Source organism: Raphanus sativus, chromosome 6 (assembly GCF_000801105.2).
Source record: "Raphanus sativus cultivar WK10039 chromosome 6, ASM80110v3, whole genome shotgun sequence".
NCBI classification, from domain to species: domain Eukaryota; kingdom Viridiplantae; phylum Streptophyta; class Magnoliopsida; order Brassicales; family Brassicaceae; genus Raphanus; species Raphanus sativus.
This window is the reverse complement of record NC_079516.1, coordinates 46,190,626-46,215,302: the sequence shown is the minus strand read 5'-3', so window position 1 is coordinate 46,215,302 and position 24,677 is coordinate 46,190,626. Positions and strand designations below refer to the sequence as shown.

At 33.2% G+C, this 24,677-nt stretch overlaps 3 protein-coding genes and 1 non-coding gene across 4 annotated transcripts; all 4 read left to right on the top strand.

Moving 5' to 3' along the window:
• The first annotated feature begins 13,038 nt into the window (after positions 1 to 13,038).
• LOC108809038 (uncharacterized) lies at positions 13,039 to 14,815 on the top strand. Its single transcript, XM_018581161.2, has 2 exons — positions 13,039 to 13,198; positions 13,942 to 14,815. Exons 1-2 carry the CDS (start codon positions 13,163 to 13,165, stop codon positions 14,623 to 14,625), a joined length of 720 nt encoding a protein of 239 aa, XP_018436663.1. The 5' UTR covers positions 13,039 to 13,162; the 3' UTR covers positions 14,626 to 14,815.
• A 3,967-nt stretch (positions 14,816 to 18,782) lies between these two features.
• Positions 18,783 to 20,388, top strand: LOC108809776 (glutelin type-D 1-like). Its single transcript, XM_018581919.2, has 4 exons — positions 18,783 to 18,851; positions 18,934 to 19,138; positions 19,282 to 20,002; positions 20,083 to 20,388. The coding sequence occupies exons 2-4, from the start codon at positions 18,943 to 18,945 to the stop codon at positions 20,234 to 20,236; spliced, it is 1,071 nt and encodes a 356-aa protein (XP_018437421.1). The 5' UTR covers positions 18,783 to 18,851; positions 18,934 to 18,942; the 3' UTR covers positions 20,237 to 20,388.
• A 506-nt stretch (positions 20,389 to 20,894) lies between these two features.
• LOC108810125 (dirigent protein 10-like) lies at positions 20,895 to 22,350 on the top strand. The gene has a single exon (XM_018582258.2). The coding sequence runs from the start codon at positions 20,934 to 20,936 to the stop codon at positions 22,167 to 22,169; it is 1,236 nt and encodes a 411-aa protein (XP_018437760.1). The 5' UTR covers positions 20,895 to 20,933; the 3' UTR covers positions 22,170 to 22,350.
• Positions 22,351 to 23,152: 802 nt separating this feature from the next.
• Positions 23,153 to 23,225, top strand: TRNAA-UGC (transfer RNA alanine (anticodon UGC)). Its single transcript has one exon. It is a non-coding gene; the product is annotated as a tRNA-Ala (tRNA).
• Positions 23,226 to 24,677: the final 1,452 nt, after the last annotated feature.

The window sequence follows — 24,677 nt, the reverse complement described above, 5'->3', positions numbered from 1 at the left end:
TTAGACATATATCTAAGCCGTGTGACTTGTTTATTAGGAAAGCATTAATTCGATTGTTTGCTTGATCACACGATTTATATGATTGATTTTCTTATAAAGATTGAGTGATATATAATATGAGATGTCGAAAATCAACTTGGATTATGCTGTCCTAAATCTCTAAGGAGATAATCATTTGAAATGGGCACTGGATATCGAGGTTATCCTAAAGTCAAAAGGACTTAGTGAATGAATCACAGAAGGCGATATTGCCAAACGAGAAAGATTGATACATGTCAATATTAGTTATTAGCCACCATCTAAATGAGAGTCTAAAGAAATCAGTATCCCAGTAAAGAAAATCCACTAGAACTTTGGACCGCCTTACAGCGGAGATATGATCACCATAAAACGGTGCTATTACCAAAGGATAAAATTTGAGTGGAAGAACCTGAGATTTCAATACTATAAGTCTGTGGATGAATACAACTCGGTTCTGTTTAAGATAGTTTCAATGTTGAAACAATATGGTGAATAAGTAACTGAACAAGACTTTTTCTAATGTGTTACTGCAACAGCAGTATAGAGAATGATGTTTCACCACTTATACTGATTTGATCTCCTATTTACTATTGGCTGAGACCAATAATGAGTTATTAATGAGAAACAGTGAGATGAGACCTCCCGGTACAAAATCATTACCCGACATTTCTAGGCTGACTTTGGAACCTAAGAAAGAAAGTAATCTCGTCCAGCACAACAACCATTCCGGCCATAGCCGTGGGAAAGGTTATGGACGAGGTCGTGACACATTTACGACACATGGGCGAGGACGAGGCCGCAATACCACACCCGGCTTTAGCCGTGGTCGAGGTCGAAGTGTGTCTTTTAAACCTTAAATAAAATCTTTTTTGTGTCACAAATGTGGTATGGGTAATCACTGGGCAAATAATTGCCAAACTCCAAAGCACTTGTATGAGCTTTACATAGAGAGTTTGAAGAAAAATCCGGAAGCCAACATGGCTTACCGAGATGGTGAAGATGACATGGATCATGACCATACTGATCAAATAGAGTATGAAACTCATGAAAAAAAATGATCAGATGGATTATGAGACTTCAGATGCCTTGAAAAAAAATCTCGACATCAAAACTCTATGATATGGATAAGAGTATATATGAGTTTATAAATAAGAGTATAGTCACTCGGCCAAGGCATTATATACACCTAATAAAAGACCCATTGAGTTATAAAGATTTAAAAATAAATGGTTTCCGCATTGAACCAATGGGCAAAAGAAATATAAATTCCTTAAGATTATAAAGAAAGTAAAAATCGCCCAAGGCATAAAAATGGTCGAGACTGTACTCCCAACTGATCTAAACTATGCTAAAAGATCAGTATGATAAAGGCAAAAGGCCTAGGTAACCAGATAGGTTGACCACAAAATTTTATACACTTTATGGCATGACTGGACTAGCCATCCAGGTCTTTAAAATTGATGCAAAGATTGATATCGAAAAAGGCACAAAAGAGTTATCCCATAGAATCTCACGTTGTGTAACATGTACACAAGGGAAACTCAATAGGCTATAATGTTCCAAGCATCTAAAATATTTATAGCATGTTCATGAGGGGGAGAAATGACACTCCCGTGGTCCATGAACAACACTAAAAATCCAAGTGACATAGTCTATGACCATGATAGAACTTGGCCGAATTCTTTGCGATACAAAGATCACTAGCTAATGCTTGGGAACACATGGATTTACATGTAATAAAAATATGCATCAAGCCATATAAAGTGAGCATAGATATTCCCATCTAAGAATGATAAAGGGTCATGATCCAGACATATACCATCCTAAGAGATTATGTATAGACCACCACAATAATATGTGCCGTCTAGGATGGAACCTCATAAAAAGATGAGATAAGATTGGGAATATATGTTGGATATGAGAATGTCTTCCTCCCACGATTTTATAAGAGACCTTGAGCCAAAATATGGGTGATCAGATTAAGGCCAGGTTTACGGATTACATGATGAATCCGACTATCCAACATCAGGGGGAGAAAGAAATAAGCTGGTACAAGTATAAAGAGAAATGGAATGGTATTAACCATCCTTGTCTTGGCAAGATCCTCGGACCAGAGAATATGATTTAAGACGTCCAAAGAAAGATCATACAAAGCTAGCTAAAAGAATGCCAGACAGATTAGACCCGAAAAGAAAAGAAAAAGAATGACTAAGTCATACCAGCTTAAGCACCACGAAATTAATGTCCTAGAAGAGACATAATCAAGTTGCTATAGAGTCTAAAGATAGACCAATACGTTCCATAAGATAAGGAACCTCGGAAATAAAAAGAAAGGTGCAAATAAAAGACATATCTGAGGTCATAAGGGAAACCAGACCAGACATTTAGATAAGGCTGCGCAGCTGAACATCTAAGATACCAGACCATGTTGTTTGGGACGCCAAACTGCAAGGTAATAAAGGTTCTTAGTAAGAATGAAATCTCTAATCAATTAGTTCATGTCTGGAACATAATGGAACACTATAAAAGAAGTGTCGACACATACATACACAAAAGATAAAGATGCATAAGAAAATAGCACTTGAGTTTAAAAGATATAAGCGAGGATCAGAACCCACGAGAATACAAGAATGCATTCATAGACTAAAAGAAACTGTGGGGGTTTAAGAAAGATTCAAAGAATCTATAAAAGAGATGGGTGTATTGGCCATATATAGAAACACCATCTGATAAGATAAAACCAGTGAAAAATGGGTCCTGTGTGGAAAAGGAAAAGAAATCGTGAGACATGGACTAAGGTGTTCATATTCCTATTTAAAGCATTCAAGGAATGACTTTATTACACAAGGATACTCACAAAGACCAAGGAACAGATTATAAGGAGATATACTCCTATGTGGTGGATGCTACTACAAATCCGAAAGTGATAAAGGTCTGGATATAAGAAAAGGGAAATGTAGTAAGCAGCATGATTGATCACTGGATAAAGAAATGATAAGAGTATCAGAAAGATGAGAAAAGAAATTCTCATAGAATAGTTTTGTTCCTAAGCTATTCATGGACTGAAACGAAAGGCAGCTGCATATAAGGCATATAATGCATGTAAAGGATAAGACTAAGTAATACTTAGTGAAAGGAGTTCTATAAGAACGTCCCTGAACACTCCATGCATATATTATGAAGGAAATTCCTTGTGTTCATACTTAAAGAAAGGATGATTAGATCGATTGATTCTTGGACAGGCTACGATAAGAATACAATGATCTATAGTGGAGATTATAGCCATGAATATGTATTGAGATCTATGATCCAAAGTACCAAGAATAGAATGTGATATGGTCAAAAGAGAATAAGAGGATGAATCCATCAGATTCACGACCAAAGACCCATATCAACTAGGATCACGTCCAACCTAGTTCGACCTTAATCATCTTGGTTCTAGTCCAGCCCGTTCCGATCCGTTCCCTTCGGTCTTGTCCGACCTGAAACGTCCATAGTAAGGGGAACGGCATATTGATCCAAAAGTGGTTTAGTTTTGATGAACATCAAATTATAGCATGATAGCCATTCATGAACAAGTTATGGACATATAATAAAGAAGGTTCATGAAGAGTTTGGTCAAAAGCTATGAACGGGACACACACAATGGACATAGCATGATCCGAGTAGATCATGGATATACTAAGGCATTCATGGTCAAAATTTATCTAAGAAAGATGGACCATGTAATCATCTCGGTCTTGTTCCGGCCCTGTTTCGGCTCGATCCCCTCGATCCTGTTCCGACTAAACCGGTTCCAGTGACCACTATATTCAAATCGTGGTATGGCTATGGACAAGGCATGTGTCCTTGGTCCAGGAAAGATTTTACATAAGTACTTTTAAGACTTATGCACATCCGACCAAAAGAAATGTATTGATATGATTGGCGCCTTGATATGGCAAGCCATACTAGGTCGGATAAGTTTTATAGATATGTTCAGACCATAAGACATTGATACTAAAGCCATACACGTCCCCTGCCATAAGTGTTATTGGCACTTTACTTAGATAAATTTGGCATGTCCGAACATGAGGCAATGGGACAGGATTGAAATATCCTTTTATTATGTTTGAGATTATTTTATACTAACCAAACCCAAAAGAAAAGGGATTGTTTGGTTTTAATAAATGTTACAGGTTTATACAAGGTCTCAAACAAGTTATACACATTTGGAGAATGATGAAGAAGCATAAAGTACTACAAGTTCAGTCATGAGAAATGTTAGCCGACTTCTTCACCATGACTACACCAACTACACATCTATGAAGTCTACCTATCCATTTGGGACGTGGCAACAGAAGGACCAGTTCAAGACTTGGCGCCCATGAAGCTAAACCATCAAATTGTCCATGCGCCAGACTTGAAGAACGGAGGTCCAGAACAGGGGGAGTAGTGTGTGTTGTACTCTTTTTCCTTCACTTCGGTTTTGTCCCACTGGGTTTTCCGAGTAAGGTTTTAATGAGGCAACATTAAGCACACTACAAGCTCTATATGGTTCTGGCATCCAAGGGGGAGTGTTATGAATATTATGTTTATGGATGTCCAGTCCATTAGATATTTACTTGTAATCTTGGCCCGTTTATGTCCCATTGTATTTAGGCCCATGTCGCCATATATTTCCTATATAAGGAACACTTTGATTCAATAATAAAACACACTTTCACAACACTCCAAGTTTTTTATGTTGTTTACTAACCAGGCCAGGGGCAGGCCCATAAAAAAATGTAACATGTGGCACAATTGTATATTTTTATATATATATATATATATATATATATTTATTAAATATAATTTTTCATTATTTAAAAAAAAAATATACACCAGTCATTAAAACTTTAAATTTAGAAAATAGATCATAAAAAGATCTTATTCACTTTTAATTTTAAATATCCCACATTTAAGTAATATTATAAAATTATATATAGAACATAATATTTTTATTACAAAAATATTTATTCATTTTTATTTTTTAATATTTTAATTTAAGTACTGAAAATATTGATAAAAATAAAATTTAGAGTGAAGTTTAAGTAAATTATATTTTTTATTGTAAAAAGTTACATCTGAGAAAGGAAAAGAAAAAACAAATGTAAAAAAAGGGAAAAATAATTGTTGGTAGCAAAATAAATAAGAAAGGGAAAGGTGATCAAAAGTGTAGAAACAAATTAAAAAAGAACTTCGTTCAAGTCACAAGAACCTTGAACCCAAAGTGGATGGAGCACAATTTAAATGATCGAACCACAAGAGCTACACGATAATACATGTATGTTCAAGTCACAAGACATTTATATTATTTAGCATGTGGCACATGCCACACCTTCTCTACCTCTGGATCCGCTCCTGTTACTAACTAGTTATGTATTAGCAATTTTATTCCCAGCAATAATCGAACTCATGACCTATTTTACAAAGAGGAAGCAGCTTAAGCTACACGGTATAAGTCACGTGTTTTTTTTTCCAACTGCAAGAGATTCAAGCTGCTCGTTTTATTATGTTAAATAAATATTAGTGATTGATATTATCCTATAATATTCAAACTGTTTTGCGCTTAGACAGAAACAGGCAATTCTATTTGATGGCGAGGCCACAGTAGAAACACAATGGTCAATCGCAAGAATTACAAGGAAACTGATGGACAAAATAGCCTCACATATAAACAACATAGAAACAAGAACAGATGCGAGTTATTTGATGCGAACGATTTTAGATCGAAGCCAGAGAATGTCCAACAACACTATTTCAAAACAAGCACCCAAGAGCTCCACGTATAGTCCTAACAAATCATGATTATGAAGAAAGGTGTGATCGTATAATTTGTTTATCTAACAGCCTGTACACTATCTATTCTATTAAAATAAAATTACAAAATTAGATTAATTCTTAATTTTTTACTATATTTACATTGTCATGCCACTAACATATTAAATGAAACTGTATTTAAATATGATTGTCTTTTCTTAATTTAAATAATAGATTTAAGCATTTAATATTTTTTCCTAATTTAAATAATAAATTTCCTTAACAAAATTTTAACCAAAATATATTTCCTTATATATTCCATACTAACCTATTAAATATTTTAATATTTATTAGTAGTAAATAATAAAATAAAAAATCACAGATCATAATCAATTTATATAACATATAAATAAAATATTTTTTTAATATATTATTAGCATAATACTTCCTATATAAGTCCAATTAGTTATAAATATAAGATTTGTTTATATGATACACTGTAATATAATAGACGATTAAATCACAAAATATAATTATTTAAAAGTAATAAATAAAATCGTTGTGTTTTAAAATGTTATATTCAAAAATATGTAATAAATTTTAATTTAAAAATATATATAGTATACCATTAGTACAGAGAAAAAAATTTAAAGTGAAAGAAAAAATTTATACATTCACGGGTCAAGCTTTAAAAATAAACAAAAACAGCGCAACATTATTTTTTTTAACAAATTTATTTTAATAGAAATTATAGTTCTAAATATGGTAATTTGTTTTATGTATTTATAATTTTATTTTCTTTGTTTTTGAGGGAGGCTAAGATTTTCGAATTGAAAAAAAGTTACGACCCACTTTTATATTATTTTAATTAGGAAATTTTAAATTTATATCAGAATATTTTATTAAAATTTTAATTTTAATTTTTGTTATAACTGCAAAGATTAGTTTCCAATCTAAATTTATATTTAAATATCATAAATACATCATTTAATATTAAAAGAAAAATATAAACAAAAAATAAATATCCACCCGGTCGGACGGGTCAAGATCTAGTTTTTGTTATATACTGTATGTAAATAACATTTGTAACTAACCACGTGTTAGTGGTCAAGTGGTATGTGCTCTCTTTTGTTGTCCGCAAGGTCGAGGGTTCGAAACTACCTCTTGCAGATTTGTGGTGATTATCTTGAGGGACCTTTGGGCCCAATACGGAGAAGCCCAGATTTGCTGCGCGTGGCCACTGGTGGCTTAACATGGGGTGATCACCAGCCCTCCTGGATGTCTTCGGCGGGCTCTCTAGCGGGCAATGCCCAGATTTCCGAGACGGTCATTAGCCGCTAGTCGGATTCCTCTCGAGACATTCGGATACTAGGGTCATCAAAAAAAAAACATTTGTAACCACTTAACCAAAATAGACCAGCTTCCGGTTATCTTCAGTTTATGGTTCCATGTGTAGCTCCAAATGTTACCAATTATAAATTCATAAGCGGAAGTAATATAACTTAATTATATTAGTATTTTATTTTGTAAAACAAATTGTTATTATGCTTAATATAGTTCATGCCTTTTTAAAATATTATTTACACATCATAGTATCGTAGATGACTTAACCGGATTTGTAAATATTTACAAAATGTAATTATCAAATTATATGTAAGTAGCTAATGTAAATGTGAAATTTTCATCAGAAAACCTTTTTCTGCGATTCTTATATGGTTCAACGCAAGTTATGGACTTTTAGATACGGCAACATACACGATAATAATCTCTTGCCTATTTGAAACAGAAAACAACAATTCGTAGTGTCATTTGTATTTATTGAAAAGTAAGGTTTTGATGTTAACTATGTACTAGTTAATAAAATATGTTTAAAGAACTGCGTATCTAGATCTTGAGGATTTTACCTAATTTGGAGTATGGATCTTGTATATCGTATTAATAGAACTTCATGTTCAAAGAAATGCTTATCTAGATATTGAGGAGTTGTACTAATTATATAGTTAACTAACTGATGCCGTCTGAAAGATGTTATTGTTGTTGGCGAAAAAAGCCAAAATGGTTTTTGTTTTAGGCATAGCCGGACGTTTAAGAAAAGTAAATTGAATAATAATTATCACTAAATTAAATAAATGTTTAGGTAAGTGAAGCAACCCAATACATTGAATCCAACGGAAGACAAATACAATAACACTTTTTATAATCCGCCGGTCTTATCTCTGATCACATGCTTATCAAATTTAGTGGCTTGTCGTTTCCCATCCATGTCTAGCCGCGTGTATGCATAATGCATACATACATAAATTTTGGGTTATTAATTTCAGTTCATTCTTGTTTTCTCATGTATCGAAGGGTCTAGTTACCAGTGTTGAGATATATACTTCTACAAAAGGCACTGAAATTTACTATATATAGCAGCTTCTATATCTAATTTTGTGTAAATTAGCTCGCAAGGCTACATTAAGAGACCGGTTTAAGTATGTTGTCATATTATAAAACTAATTTTATTAATTATCATTATTTTTTTAGCTCAAAAATTCTAGATTGAAATTCATAATCTTTTCAGATTAGAGACAAATACCAGTTGATAAATTCCTTCTCCAGAACTACTGAGACTTAAACCTTGTACTTTTACAGTTAATTAGCACATAAAGTTTTACTACAAGAACGCTCCAGGTAATTTTATTAACTTGGTTCTGATATTAGTGATATATACATATACATAGTTTGGCAAATGAAGCATGCCACTTTGTGGAATCTTAAACCATGAAACAGTATAATAAGTATATTTTTCTCAGGTTGAAAAGCTTTTTGTTTGTAAAATGTTGGAAATTTTGGTATACACGATTTTATATACAAAAATAACATACATGTCTATATACCATCGTTTTAAAATAGCGTATATGTTTGTGAACATATATACCAAATCTCTCTCTCTCTCTCTCTCTCTCTCTCTCTCTCTCTATATATATATATATATAACAAGTGTATATGCCATTATGAAATTTCGAAATTAGAACAAACATCACACTAGCTATTTCTAAAGCTAATAAAAACATAAAATATAATTTGGTTTTTACTTGCTTGCAATGATTCTTTCTTTTCGTTTTATTATTTGAAAATTGAGATCCTTCGATTTATAGTTGAAAATTGAGATTAAAAGGTAAAAAATATTTCAAATGCCAGAATTTAAATATTATGTTTCGAAAATATATTCAGCTAAAACTATTCTAACATTTGGATTTAGAGTTTAGTGGATTCAGTATCTGGAGAAGAGATTGAATTTAAAAATTTCTACAAATAAGTCTTAAGAATTTATAAATGGTTTAGAAAAATTAGTTTAATATTTTCCCATCATGAATTTAAAATATTTATGAAATACTTATATTTAAAAGTAAATTTGAAAAAAGTTACTAGCAAAACTAAAATAACCTCTAATACGTTTGACTATTTGACAAAATACTCATTAGCGATCTTTTTTTAACTGATCATTTTCGATTACTTGGCGACTTGTCCTACTTCCTAAAATACTCTAGTACAATCGTTTTTCGTTTGGGGTACAGTCTGAATTGAGATGTTTAGACAGATATCACGGAGTGAACGATACAAATTTCACATTCGTGTCGTTAATGTTTTAAGATCTCGTAGTATAGTATTAAACATTTTGGGACGACTTAACTATGGTGAGTTTTTATAGGATCATGTAAACATGAGAGTAACACTACGATCAATTTTCTTTAGATTTTTTCAATAAAATTTGAACAAATTTAAATAGTGTATTGATCACGTAGGTAAGATAGTGAAAAAAGTTTTTACAGAGCAAAGGGGTCGTATTAAGTGTATAAATGAGATCAGGGAGCTGCCGACAAAAGAAAAAAACAAACATAATAAAATAGAAAGAAACGAAGATAAGGTTTGAGTAATTCGAAATAGTTAGACGCGGAAATAGTTGGGAGTGTTAAAGAATGTCATGTTCACAAATAATGAAATTAGGCAATCTAAGAACTTTGTTCACTAATGTTTAGTTTTCTATATTACCTATTTTCAGTATATAAATACGAACTTTACAACAAATTATATTTGCAAAAATTAATATGTCAAAACTCCTACATTCACTGCAACGAGACAACAAAGGTTGTATCTGGCATTATTCTTATTCCTTCCAGTCCCACGTTCTTCATTGTCTCTTCCAATAGAAATTATTAACATCTATAATAATTTTAATTTGTATATGGGTTTCGGCGTTTTACATACTAAACAAATTATCCGAGTAGCTAAGTCAAGATGTTAACTAAATTATAAACAAGAGTATAACATTTCTACAAAAACTGTGTTGTTTGATTTGCTATTTTGAAATCAGGTTGATGGTAAAGACGAAATAGTTAGATACACAATCTAATTATAAAAACCTAACAAAAGCTTTAGCAAAATTGCTAGTGCAGCATATCAGTTAAATTGATAACAATGTTATGCCGATAACAATGTTATGCCGAAAATATTTTTCGATTTAACAATTCATGTGAATGACGAAACCCATGTGGCATTCACTTCTGAAAGTTACATGAAAAGATCAGTTATATAACTATAGATGAATTAATTACTTAACAAGTCATAATATTTGAATGCAGTTCAGTTTCTTGGGCAGTTCACAAGGAAATCTAGGAGCCTCTCGTGGTTTCATAGAATATTGTAAAATAAGATAATACATTTTCTCTTGCTATAAAAAACTATTAATTCTTATCCATATAATATAATACTCCATTGTAGGGCTGGGCATTTTATCCGTTAAATTTGATTCGATTCGTTATCCGTTGCTATTCGATTCGAAAATTCCGAATATCCGTAAGCTTTCGAAGCAAAGCAAATACTAAAATTCAATATCCGTCAAAATCGAAGCAAATCACAAATATTAAAATTTTGGGAAGCGAATATCCGATCCGATCCGTCAATATATAAATACATGTATATTTTGATTATATTTAAAGTTTTAAATGTATAAAATTATATAATTATTATTCTAATATATTATTTGATAGATTCTATTCATATTATTACTTATATAAAAGTATTACATAAAAGGAAGAGAAAATATTTACGATAATTATAATTTTTTTTTAAGTTTTGTGTTATTATAATTTTAACTAAGTTTAAAAATTTACAAAATATGAAGATTCATTGCTTTTTTTAATTTTTATCTTTTATATCATGCAAAAAATATATTTTACAAAACAAATTTGTATCAAATTTTTAAGATTATTTGTATTAATCAAAACAAATGAGAGATCCGTAAGTATCCGCGAATATCCGCAAATATCTATTTATTTTCCGGATATCCGTTTTTCCGAATATCCGTATTTTTCCGAAGCAAAGCAAATCGAAAAATCAGATATCCGTAACATTCGAAGCAAATCACAAATACCTTCAAAAACCCGAATATCCGATCCGTGCCCAGGCCTACTCCATTGTGTTTGTTCATCCTTGAATTCACGTAGAGCCAATGATTGTCAGCATCGTGCAACCTCCGCTGATCAAGTATTTTGAAAGGAAGGGCCCGCTTTGTTATGTTATTTATTTTAGGAGGCATCCATGCGGATACATGACTTTTAAGTTTAACAAACAAATATTACATAACCCTCAAACACACTTTTAACTTATAGCAACTAAAACAAGTCTTAAGAGTCGGTGATGTAGTTATTAAACTTTTTTATACTAGATATTCTGATTCGACGAATTTACACCGTGAAGTGAAATCCCCTACTAATTGCAGTAGTGAAACAATCTGGCAATTTAATTAAGACTTTTTACAAACGATTACTTTTTTTGAGTGAATGTTAAATTATTTAACAATTGTGTTTTTACATCAAATGCGTCACTTACTATATATGTTCAAGAAAATAAAAATAATAAAAGAATTCTATCTAATTTGTTAAAATCTTTGGAGTCATGTATTTCTCAAAAAAAAATCTTTAGAGTCATGTATTTAAAACCAATAGTTAGTGTAGTCCTTCATCATAGTATTATTCATCATCAGAATCAGTATTTATATTACCAACTAAGAACAGGGTATTTGTTTGAACAAAAAGTCAGGTTACTTAGTTCTTTGATATTTTTTTGAGAATCGATTGGTATATTTTAGATAGAATATACGAGAGATAAGTTACTTCGATAATAATCTCATTCCAACTTATGTAGAGTAAACAATTTGATCTGTGTTAGCACATACAATTTTTAGTATATAAATAAATTGTATATTGATTTGACCAAAAATAAAGTTATACAAAAGTAAATACTTATACCAATATAATGATAGCTTAAGTTTGGTAATAATGGCCATTAAAACGCGTTCGAAAGAGCATTAAAAACGCGTAAGTTAAGCGCATATTGTACAAAAATACAAAATCCTGCCGTTAGAAATTCCATTTCTGTCTTCTGTCATGTAAATCGTCAATATGGTGTGTTACTCGTACATACTAAATGGTGCTTGAAATGTATGGAAATACAATCTTTTATCACCAAAAATCGTTTATGGAATACATTTTAAAGTCATACGAAGTGGGGAACCATTAATTTCAAAGTAAATAGTCTAATAAAACAAAAATTAATGACAACGGAAGTTGCAGACTCAAGATTTTCAGCTTTTAGGAAGTTGCCTTTTAACTATCATTACAACTGTAATATGTGGGGAAATACTTTCTACTATTTTTTTTTTTTGACAACATACATTCTACTATAAAATGTTATCTTTAATCTGTTAAATAGTAATGTATGCTGTGTATAAATGTCATGCATGATAAATAATTATACGTATTAAATAGCAAAAAACGTCATGTTTTTTATATGTTTACATGCTGTGTATAAATGTTTTTTTTTGTATCACGTATATATAAAAATGTTATGCCTGCCAAGGTAAATTAAAAAAAGAGTTTTGATGTCAAAAAAAAAATTTAAAAAAAGAGTAATCCGTTATAAAAAAAGGAGTAAAAACGGTAAAAAGTAAGAAATAGCGAATTATTTTGAGGAAGAGACAAGGTCCCCGGCTAAAGTGGGAGAGGTTTTAGGAAAGAAAGCTCAGTGCTACTTGGAGAGAGAAAGGACAAATATGGAATCTTACCAAGTTTTCGAGTCAAACAAAATTAATCATTTTCCTTTTTTATTATTTTGGCTAAATTTTATGCGTATGACATGACATGAACGACATATACATTTGTCTTCTCCCGCTATGGGTTCTTCTTCTCCGCTATAAGAACACCCACAACATTTCCCCTGCAACGCCCTCTCTCTCTACTCTCTCTCTACTCTCTCCTTTCTCTCTACTCTCTCCTTTCTCTCGCTCTCAGACACTAGAGAAGAACAGACAAAACAAATGGAAGAGTTTGGTTCTATTTGGTTCTACCAAGAGGTTTGTTTCTCTCTCCTTTTTTTTTGTAAAAGAACAGGTTTTTTTTTTTCTCTTAGTGAACTGTTTTTGAAACTTGTTTCTCTTAATAATTTGCATGAAGTTATTTAATTTCTTTGCATTTTTATGTATAAGCAATTCCAGAGTTCTATAGCTTTTGAATACTGCCTCGTCTTTCCGAATTATTACTATGTGTTTGTGTAACTTGAATTCCAATAACTTTTCCTGGTTTATTGAAGGGTCCCGTTTATTGAATACATTTATGTTTTTTGAGTATCTTCTTTTTATTTTTCTTTCCAACATTTTACTTGAGTTGTTTCCGACATTATAAAAACTCTAAGATCTATGAAAATCTGTCAGAACAATCCATTTCACCTACAAAAATGTGACTACTTGTACTTTTCTGCCATTTAACTCAAAAATACACAAAAAGCTCAAAAATACTATTGTCTTTTTTGTCTTTTTATATAATAATTTTCTAGCCCTGACGTTTATATTCATTTATGATTATATATGTCTGGTTTAGATTTAGTAACGTTTTGAGTGAATTCTTGACCCCATTAACGAAAGGCTGTTATCACACATCATTAGGAAAAAAAGCCAATGTATTTTATAATTTATCACTTTTTCTAGATGTTGATTTCTTCAATGGTTCGGTTCGTTTTTTATCGACTAATTTCTGACTTTTACTTCTTTCTTTTCATATAATAATAACCATATTATTAACATTCTGATATTTATTACAGAGTATGGATGAATTAAGACAAAAGCTTCAATACACTTCCTTCGAGCTTGAAGCTGTGAAAGCAAAAGCCTATGAAGAATCAAAGCTTCATCAAGAAGAAGTGAGTAATCTTCATCATCTTCTCAAACTCGCTCGTCAAGAGAGAGACGAAGCTAAAGATCAATTACAGAAACTCCTCACAATCAAAACAAACTCTAGCATCACTGAGTCAAACTCGCACGGTTCTTCACCGGTTAACTCGTTCTTCGAACCGGTTTCTTCTCCTGAATTCTCCAACTTCAACATTATACCGGAACCGGTTCACCAGATGAAACTCAGTAACCGGCCCGTTAACCGGGTCTATAATTCTCAGAAGAGACCGGTTAAGATTGATCCAGCTGAAGCATTGATGAATGAGATCATAAAAGGTAAAACCTTACCGGAGAAAGGGAAGTTTCTTCAAACTGTGATGGAGTCAGGACCGTTGCTTCAGACACTTCTTGTCGCCGGTCCTCTTCCACGGTGGCGTAATCCTCCGCCGCTTCAACAGAGTTTCAGGGTCCCGTCGGTTTCGAATTCTTATGATATCTTGAAAGGTTGTTCAACGAAGACAAAGACAACGACGTCAATGCTCAACTTCAGAAGTTGTTCTGTTCCTGGAATTGCTACTGGAATGGAATTTGCTAAGAGACAAAGATTTCATTAGTATTTTATTTTACTATCTTTTCTTCATGCTCTGTTTTGTTTTGGTTATTGAGTTAGCCGTCTTGGATTTATATTATTTGTAAAGATTTTATAAATGGGGTTATGAGGGTCTAAGCTTTTGTGTGTAAATTGAAGTATAAGCGATTTGAGATTTCTGAATTTATGTGTTCACGAATCTTTATTTCAAGCAATTACCATATATTATCCTGGTTCTATTTTTTTAAATATAAATATAAATTTATTTAATTCAATGTGTACAGGAAATACAATTTCGACTATAATTCGACTCAAACAAAATTAACCAAATCTTTGAACAAAAAAAAAACAAAATTAACCAAATCCAAAAATTCCCTAACAAACCTGTACCGATTTTTGATTCTCTACAAATATGCTTTTCTGATAAGTACGAGGTAGAATAGTGAAATAACGGATGACAATATAACTACATATTATAACAAAATATTACACCAATTTGTATATAACTTATTTATGAAGGAAATATACCCATAAGTGACCTATATTTAGCTAGGAGATCAGTTGTGTGCCTAACTTTTATTAGTTGTTGCGTATAAACATGAAAGATCATAAACGTGGAAGAGACAAATCAGAGATAGAGGAGACTTGGTCTTGTTTTTGGAAAAATATTAAGTAGAAACAAAACTGTTGGGGGTTGGATTGTGACCAGTGTTTGTGGTGGCTTTCGGTCTTGTCCATATGACATATATACAAGTTAGGCGAAAGACATGTTTTGTTTCCTTAGTTGCATCTGGCATGAACGGCCATCAACTAGTAGTTTGAAAGAAGATGCATTGCTCTATGGGAGACAAGCCATGACAGAGGAGACTTGGTCTCGTTTTTGGAAAAGAAAAATTAAGTAATGACAATACTGTTTTATGGGTTGGAGTGTGACCAGTGATTTAGGTGGCTTTTGGTCTTGTTCATGTATACAAGTTAGGCGCAAGACATGTTCTGTTTCCTTAGTTGCATCTGCCATAGTGCCATGGACGGCCATCACCTTCAACTGGTTTAAAAGAAGATGCATTGTTTTGTGACTTCTGTGTCAAGTCACTGTTACATAAGTTGAAAATTAAAATATGTGGCTTTTGAGGAGTGAGAAAATAGGTTTGGACAAGACTTGGGTTCATCCCCTATGGTGAATCTTTAAATTCACCACCTCCCTAATAACCAACCAAATTGCCAACTAGATTAATAATAAAAAAATTAAAAAATAAATAATATCATATTTAATAATAATAATGTCACTATTTAATTCATGAACTCAAATTCAATACCCTAAATCCAAATTCTAAACCCTAAATTTTAACTTATAAACCCAAACACTATACCCTAAACCCAAATCTTAAACCCTAAACCCAAACCATAAATCATAAACCAAAAAATCTAAACTCTAAACCCAAAATTATACCCTAAACTCAAACCCTAGACCCTAAACCCAAATCTTAGACTCTAAACCCAAACCATAAACCCTAAACCCAAACCGTAGACCCTAAACCCAAACCCTAGACTGTAACCCAAACCATGAACTCTAAATCCAAACTTTAATTCTTAACCTTAAATTTCAAAAGAACAACATCAATATTAATCTAAAATATTTAGGGTATAGGGTTTGGGTTTTGTATTTATGTTTTAGGTTTAGAGTCTAGGATTTGGGTTTAGGGTATAGGTTTGGGTTTAGAGTTCAGGTTTTTGGGTTTATGATTTATGGTTTAGGTTTAGGTATAGAGTTTGGGTTTATAATTTAGAATTTAGGGTTTAGAATTTGGATTTAGGGTATAGAGTTTGAGTTTATTGATTAGATAGTGACATTAGCATTATTAAAATTGACACTATTTTTTTTTTTTTTGGTTTTGAAAAAATTATTTGATATTTTTTTAATCATTAATCTAGTTGGCATTTTGATTGGTTACTAAGGAGGTAGTGAATTTAAAAATTCACCATAGAGGGTGAATCCAAGTCTTGTCCAATAGGTTTGTTGTCTCTTGGTCATTGCACAAAACTTCTCGATGCTACTTTGTAGAGAAGTGGGCATTATGTCAATAAATTCGTTAGCTTATATAGTCCACAATTTTTGTGGGCCTTGGACTCTGCTACAGATGTCCCGATATTATAGCTTACCTTGGACTCTGCTACAGATGTCCCTATATTATAGCTTTATCAGCCTTTTAATTCTAAATGGGCTTTTATAGGCTATCTATAACAAAATTGTATTAATGATAATTGATACCCATCCCCCCTCCTTTTCCACATGAAAATTTCTACCATAGTTCAAACTAATATTTACAGATTCAAGATTTCTGGGTATCTGTATATGTAAAGATTTGGAACAAAAAGCAAGAATGAATTTGTGAAGGCCATAGACGTGTTACTGTAACTAGTTTGGTATGTTACATTGTTGGCAGTTGTTGAAGACTCTTGAGACTTTTTTTTATAAATTCTATTGACTAACCGGTCAATGTTGGGAAGAACGAACTTAGTGTTATAGAATGGACTAGTATTAAGATGTACTGCACTGGTTAATTCGAGTTTATAATGCTTTTTAACTAATATCAGAAGTGGATCGACCATCTGTTATGGACCATCATGTAAATCAATTGGATCGAAGTCCAAACTCATTCTAATTAGATAGTGATAATTTAGTTTTTAGAGGGAATCAAATTTAGAATTGATATGGATACACATTAAACTTCATGAAATTGCCACTAAGTTACTGTCACTTGGTTGAAGATTCTGAGACATATTTGGGTCAAGTTTTTAAGATAGAAAAACCAAATTTTACGAGACTTTATTTACTCTGAATAATGTATATTTATTATATTAAAACTGTAATTCTTTTTGTAACATTATTAAAATTGTAACTAGTTAATATTTTCTCAGTTTCATAATAAGTGTCATTTTATATTTGTGCATGCGAATTAAAAAATCATTTAATTTTTTATATTTTTATATAAAACATCATTACTAATAATTCTATTCATATTTCAACTAATAGAAAAATAAACTAGAAAATAAAATTAATAAATTCTGCATTGAAATGCTAAAACGATAATTATTTTGCAACAATTTTTTTTTACAACGATATTTAATACGAAACGAAGAGATTAATTATATAATTGATATATATATTAAATACCACGAACCAAAACTTATTGTTTTCAATTACTGTTTAATGCATCTCACAAGATTGCAACGATGCATCTAAATTTATTTATTGTTGGCAGTCGAATACTGGAGCATCGTGTATGCGTTCTCTAAGTGGCATCATCTCCCTTCATAACAGAAATCAGAAGTTTCGATTGTGAAACTAAATATTATAGCGTAACTTTTACGCAAAAATCATATTAAAATCATCAAACGGTAAAGAATTTAAGACAAGTTAGATTTGGTTTCTGTTTTAAATCAAACATGGATAAAGTCGATAAGAATTATCTGAATAAAAATTCCAAAATAATAGCACAATGGATTACGTCAAACATGCCAAAAACTCCAATCTTTTGCAAATTTCAACCAAATTTATTCTGATACGTTTTAATATGAATTAAATGATCAGTTAAATGGAGTATTATCTTTGACAATAAAAGATAAACGCAGTCTTATCACTAAGTTGATGCTATTAATACGAAGTCAGATATTTCTTTTTATTTATATTAACTGGATTTTATTATTCGTAAAACTCCAATCTTTTGCAAATTTCAACCAAATTTATTCTGATACGTTTTAATATGAATTAAATGATCAATTAAATGGAGTATTATCTTTGACAATAAAAGATAAACGCAGTCTTATCACTAAGTTGATGCTATTAATACGAAGTCAGATATTTCTTTTTATTTATATTAACTGGATTTTATTATTCGTCACCAAATTTGAATAGCAATTAAGAAACACATAAAATTTTAAAAATTAGAGTAGCCAAGATAAAATTATGGGATCTCTTTTATAAAATGAAAAAGAATTGTTTAATAATTAATATTAGAATAATTTTTTTAAAAAGTTATCATAGACATAAAATATTATATTTTAAATTGATTTATATTGAAACTAGTCGAAAATAAGGTATATAATCGCTAAAAACACTACAAATTAAAAGTATTAATTATTATCTATATTTATCCAAGTTGATCAGCGTATTGATCCTTAGTCAAATATACATTTCCAAGAAACTCTCAGTTAGTAACTGAATAGATATCCACAAGCCATTATAAATACGTATTCTCTCTACCAATCACTTCTCACATCAAAAGTTTCTTCATCTCTCTCCTTTAATCATTCTTTCACCTTTTTCATTTAGCGTTTAACGATGGAGTTGGATCTTTCACCTAGACTACCGAAGAAAGTGTACGGAGGAGACGGAGGTTCATACTTTGCATGGTGCCCTGAAGAGTTACCCATGCTACGTGATGGCAACATTGGAGCCGCGAAGCTCGCTCTCGAGAAGTATGGCTTAGCTCTTCCTCGCTACTCTGATTCCTCCAAGGTCGCTTACGTTCTTCAAGGTCCGTTTCTTCTTAGATCTTTCCGTTTATAACCTCACTCTCTTGTTATATGCAAAGTTTTCAACTTATTGTGATTCATATGTTTTTATTTAATGGTTTCACAAATTGATATTGAAGTATTGTCTCTTTGTAACATTTGTCAGGATCTGGAACAGCTGGAATTGTTCTCCCTGAGAAAGAAGAGAAAGTGATTGAAATCAAGAAAGGAGATTCCATAGCTATACCTTTCGGTGTAGTGACATGGTGGTTCAACAATGAAGACACTGAGCTGGTAATCCTCTTCCTTGGAGAGACTCACAAGGGTCACAAAGCAGGACAGTTCACCGAGTTTTACTTAACCGGTTCCAATGGAATCTTCACCGGTTTCTCATCCGAGTTTGTAGGCAGAGCATGGGATCTCGATGAGACAACAGTGAAGAAGCTTGTGGGGTCTCAGACAGGGAACGGGATAGTCAAGGTTGATGGGAGTTTGAAAATGCCTTCGCCTAGGAAAGGTGACAGGGAAGGGTTTGTGTTGAACTGCTTGGAGGCTCCTCTTGATGTTGATATCAAGGATGGAGGAAGAGTTGTTGTGTTGAACACAAAGAATCTTCCATTGGTTGGTGAAGTTGGATTTGGTGCTGATCTTGTGAGGATCGATGGACATTCCATGTGTTCTCCTGGTTTCTCTTGTGACTCTGCTCTTCAAGTTACTTACATTGTTGGTGGTAGCGGTCGTGTTCAGGTGGTTGGAGCTGATGGGAAGAGAGTTCTTGAGACTCATGTGAAAGCTGGTGCTTTGTTCATTGTTCCTAGGTTCTTTGTTGTCTCCAAGATTGCTGATTCTGATGGCTTGTCTTGGTTCTCCATTGTGACCACTCCTGAGTAAGATCTTTCTTTTTTCTTCTTTTTTTTTTTTATTTAAAAGAAGCTTGCTTAACAAGTTTCTCTTAATGTTTTGGCAGTCCCATTTTCACTCACTTGGCGGGTAAGACATCTGTTTGGAAGGCATTGTCGCCGGAGGTTCTGCAGGCGGCGTTTAAGGTTGCTCCGGAGGTGGAGAAGGCTTTCCGATCTAAGAGGACTTCTGATGCCATTTTCTTCCCTCCTCCCAACTAGATTATGAACTAAGATTTGGTGGTTCTAATTTCGTTTGTGTGTTTTATTTATTTTCTGTTGGTCTTTATGGACTATGGTGCTTTCTTCTCCTTGTTTGAATAAATAAGAAAGTCTGAAAAACTTCTTTTAACTGATTCTCAGATACTTTCAAATCGATATTGTCTGTATTTTTCGAGAATTCCTTAACATGTTTCAACCAAAATTAGTTGTTGTGCTCTATTGTATACATCGAGTAACGGCTACAATTCATGAACAGGTAGGCTGTTTCCACTAATTGAACCGGAGAGCACTGTACTCTTCTCTTAATCACGAGGAATTCGGTCTTATTCATTTATAATTTTACTCTTTAAGGAAAATAACGTTTATGGTGAGATGGAATCTGCACTCATTCTTCATGCTCGTTAAGTTTAATTAACTATTATATATAGTTGGAGAGGAGGCTTTATTCTTTTGATAATTTGACGAATTAATATTCAAATCTTATTTTAAATGGTTTTTTTGTCTGTTCTTTTCTTCAGAACCAAACCACCAGATAATAGAAAATAGCTAACATTACCTGCTCCATTTCATCAACTCCATCTTCTTCTTTTAACCATTTGACTTCGTATATTCATTCTTGTCTATATATACTTCCAGAATATGCTTATCACTTAATTCAAACAACAATCTTCGCTTCTCTGATCATCTTTCTTGTGCAATGGCAGGTCAAAAAATACTATCATTCTTTGTTGTAGCTCTCTTTGTTACTTTCGCAGCTGCTGCTCGGTTTCTTGATGAAGAAGATACATTCCCAGCCACAGCCATCCCGGGCTCAGGTCCCTTCCCCGGGCCTTTACCAGCGTCTGGCTCAAGTTCTGCTGGAATTGGCTCAGGCTCTGCCGGAACTGGCTCAGGTTCTGCAGGAACCGGTTTAGGTGGAGGAACAGGATCAGTACCATCAAGTGGTTCAGGTCCTATTGCCACGAGTCTTGGTGCAGGAACAGGGCCAGTCTCATCAAGTGGTTCAGGTCCTCTACCAACCGTTGGCTCTGTTCCTGGTCCTTTACCCGTTGGTGGTGGTCCAGGTTCCTTGCCTGCCACTGGTCCCGGTCCTTTACCAGCTGCTGGTTCAGCCACCGGTCCTGGAGTAGGTACCGGCCAAGCTCTTGGTGGTGGTGCAGGGGCTGGTCCAACTCTTGGTGGTGGTGCAGGGGATGGTCCAGCTCTTGGTGGTGGTGGTGGTGTAGGTCCTGACCACACATTAGTGTTCTTCATGCACGACATACTCGGCGGTTCAAATCCCACGGCAAGAGCCGTAACCGGAGTCGTCGCAAACCCGGCTTTAAGTGGTCAACTCCCATTCGCTAAACCCAATGGCGCAAACCTTCCCATAACCAACGGGGTTCCATCTAACAACAACAACAATGGAATCGTCAACAACAACAACGTCCCTCTTCTCGTTGGACTCGGGGGAAACACAGCCAACATTCTCCAGAACAACAACGGAAACAACAACCTCTTAAACGGTCTACCAGTTGCTAACGGCGGTCAGCTCCCGAGCGGTTCTGCTCTACAGATGCTTATGTTCGGAACCATGACTGTGATAGACGATGAACTAACCGAAGGTCATGAACTTGGGTCTGGTCTGCTCGGGAAAGCGCAGGGGTACTATGTGGCGAGTGCGGTTGATGGAACTAGCCAGACCATGGCGTTTACTGCCATGTTCGAGAGCGGTGGTTATGAAGATAGTATAAGCTTCTTTGGTGTTCATAGAACAGCGGCTTCGGAATCGCATTTAGGAGTTATGGGAGGTACTGGGAAGTATGTGAACGCGAGAGGATTTGCGATTGTGAAGACGTTTACAGGATCTAGCGGGACGCAGCAGCAGCAGCCGCATCAGTTCACTGATGGCCTTGAGACTGTCCTCCAGTGCACTGTTTATCTATCTTACTAGTTTTGCTTTGTTTTCTTCTTCTTGTGTTGGGAGTTTGGGAATGTTTGGTTGGTGCATGTGGCTTTATCAGTTGTAATCTAAGTGTGAAAAGAGTTGTACAAGAAAATACATGAAACTGAACTTTGTATTTAATTTTTGTTTTGTTTGTGAAGTTATAGATTTCAGTTCTTTCTGTTTTGCATTTTCAATCTCTTATTAATTTTTGCATAAAAAAAAAAGAAAATAGTAGTTGAATGGAATGGAATACATCAATTTTTGCAAAGGATAATCAAAATGCACTAGACCTCGAGTGTGGACAACTGTATTTTGGCACTCGTCAAATGGATGGGCTCTGAAAGGGTACGTTGATATTGGTTTCCTTATAAAACTATGTAGTTACTGGTCTCGATAAGTCAACAATTTGATTTTATCATTTGTAGTCTAGTCCATTGGTATCCTTATAAAACTATGTAGTCACTGGGCTCAATAATTCAACAATTTGATTTTATCATTTGTAGTCTAGTCTCTACAAGTTGGCGTTACAAATCGAACAACATATTTCCAAAGCCTCAGTGAATGGTTTGATGTATAGTTTTTTTTGGAGGTTGGTTCTTCTGCAGTAAGGCCATACACTTAGCTGTTACCTTTTGACCGACTTAAAATTTTACTCCACGAAGGCGGTCAAAAATAGTGATTGGGCATGGTGCATGACAATGAATTCATACTAATATTGATCGAATATGACACAAACAGAGTTCTGGCCAAGCAAATTAAGGCTTGGGGTCAGTCAGATACCAATCATACTAATATTGATCGTCACCTGTTCGTTAAAATAATGCCTTTGGGGCTATAGTGCTCAGAAACTTGCGAAAATTTGTAAAAAGAAAAGAAAAAAAACTTGCGAAAATCCTCCTAAATATTTTTAATTTGCTTTCAGTGGTGTGTTATAGTCTACCAAAATTTAACTATAAAAATAATAAAACTTAAAATAAGTATTCATAAATGGGGATGTAGCTCAAATGGTAGAGCGCTCGCTTTGCATGCGAGAGGCACGGGGTTCGATCCTCCGCATCTCCAATCTCATATTAAATTTTGCACCAAAAAATAGTAGTTAAGCATAAGCAAAGGTGTTGTGGGCTTGCATAACTTTCTCAAATAAGCAGAGAAAGTTCCCGAAAGTGCCTGCGTAATAGCCCGGCGTCCACTTAGTTTTAGTTATCTTTTTTTTTGTTCACACAATATCATGCTGTTAGTATTTGAGGGATGTTAACATGCTAAAATTGATGGGCTTTGTGTATGCTTATTTGAGAAAGATAAGACTAGTCGTGTGATTGCTGCTACTTATCATGAGTTTTTTCTCTTCCTTAAAACATGTTATTATGTTCACGAATTTAGGCGTTAATTAATGATGAAATGTGTCACTGGAACGTCCTAGAAACAACGCCATTATGTAAGATAAGTTATACTGATGACAATTAACAAAAAATAATCATCTTACAAGGTAGTATAACAATTCACAGAATATTGAGCTAATTAATGAAAGTCGATCACAATCTCATTCTCGACAATCTGGTTGTAATATGTAAGAGCACAATTATCGCATGTTTTTGAAAGGGGTTTTGCAGAAAAAATTAGTGGTGGGCCCCACATTTTTGTAATATGTAATATGAGTTTTTCTCAACTGTTTGCAAGTTTCACCGATACGCGAGGTCTTTTTTTTAAAATTTTTTTTTTAAATCAGCAAAAAAAATTAGAAACCCAAGTGGATTTTTGCGATAAAAATGCTCTAATCCAGTTAACTAATAATTCTACACTTCAATGAATCGATAGTAGTCCCATTCAGTATTGCTACTTGTGAAATGTCGATTAGAAAAAAGAACAAAAGATATCCTTTGAACGAAAAGGAGAAAGCAGGCTTCGTGTAACATTATAAGTGATTATCAATTTCATAATATGAACACCCGTCCCCAGCTTTAATATCCACTATGTCACAGTTCCCAAAGACCTTTGTTAGTTATTTGATTAGTTGGTTACATATTTGATTCCTTAGTTAATGGAAAAGCTTTACCAACAAAGTAACTAAAGTCTCTTTTACGAAAAGAACAAAGTAATCAAAGCAAAGTTGCATAGTCTAATAGTCGTCTCCTAATCGAAAAGCAACCAAGCAAAGAATATCTCAAACCCAAACTCAAATCCTCAAATTTTGAGATTTTTATCATTTCAACTCAATTTCAAATTTTTTAATTTTGAAATTTTGAATAGTAATATCTCAAACTTGAAGTTTCACTATTCAAAATCTCAAAACTACTATTTTTTTTACTCCTTACAAGTATTTTATTTTACAAATACATCTATTAATTTTATTTACACTAACTTAAGTACACCAAAATAAAGTAAAATAGAATAAATACTAACTTAAGTACACCAAAATAAAGTAAAATAGAATAAATATTACATAACACTAAAATAAAATTCACACAAATATAAAAATACATGAAATAAATCTCACACAAAATAAAATATATTAAA

What these genes read in the sequence shown, in the direction of transcription:
- LOC108809038 (XM_018581161.2), top strand. Translation starts at nt 13,163, where the DNA reads ATGGAAGAGTTTGGTTCTATTTGGTTCTACCAAGAG. An exon ending in CTATTTGGTTCTACCAAGAG is followed by an intron (nt 13,199 to 13,941) that starts GTTTGTTTCTCT and finishes TATTTATTACAG; the next exon opens with AGTATGGATGAATTAAGACA.
- LOC108809776 (XM_018581919.2), top strand. Translation starts at nt 18,943, where the DNA reads ATGGAGTTGGATCTTTCACCTAGACTACCGAAGAAAGTGTACGGAGGA. An exon ending in GGTCGCTTACGTTCTTCAAG is followed by an intron (nt 19,139 to 19,281) that starts GTCCGTTTCTTC and finishes AACATTTGTCAG; the next exon opens with GATCTGGAACAGCTGGAATT. An exon ending in TCCATTGTGACCACTCCTGA is followed by an intron (nt 20,003 to 20,082) that starts GTAAGATCTTTC and finishes ATGTTTTGGCAG; the next exon opens with TCCCATTTTCACTCACTTGG.
- LOC108810125 (XM_018582258.2), top strand. Translation starts at nt 20,934, where the DNA reads ATGGCAGGTCAAAAAATACTATCATTCTTTGTTGTAGCTCTCTTTGTT.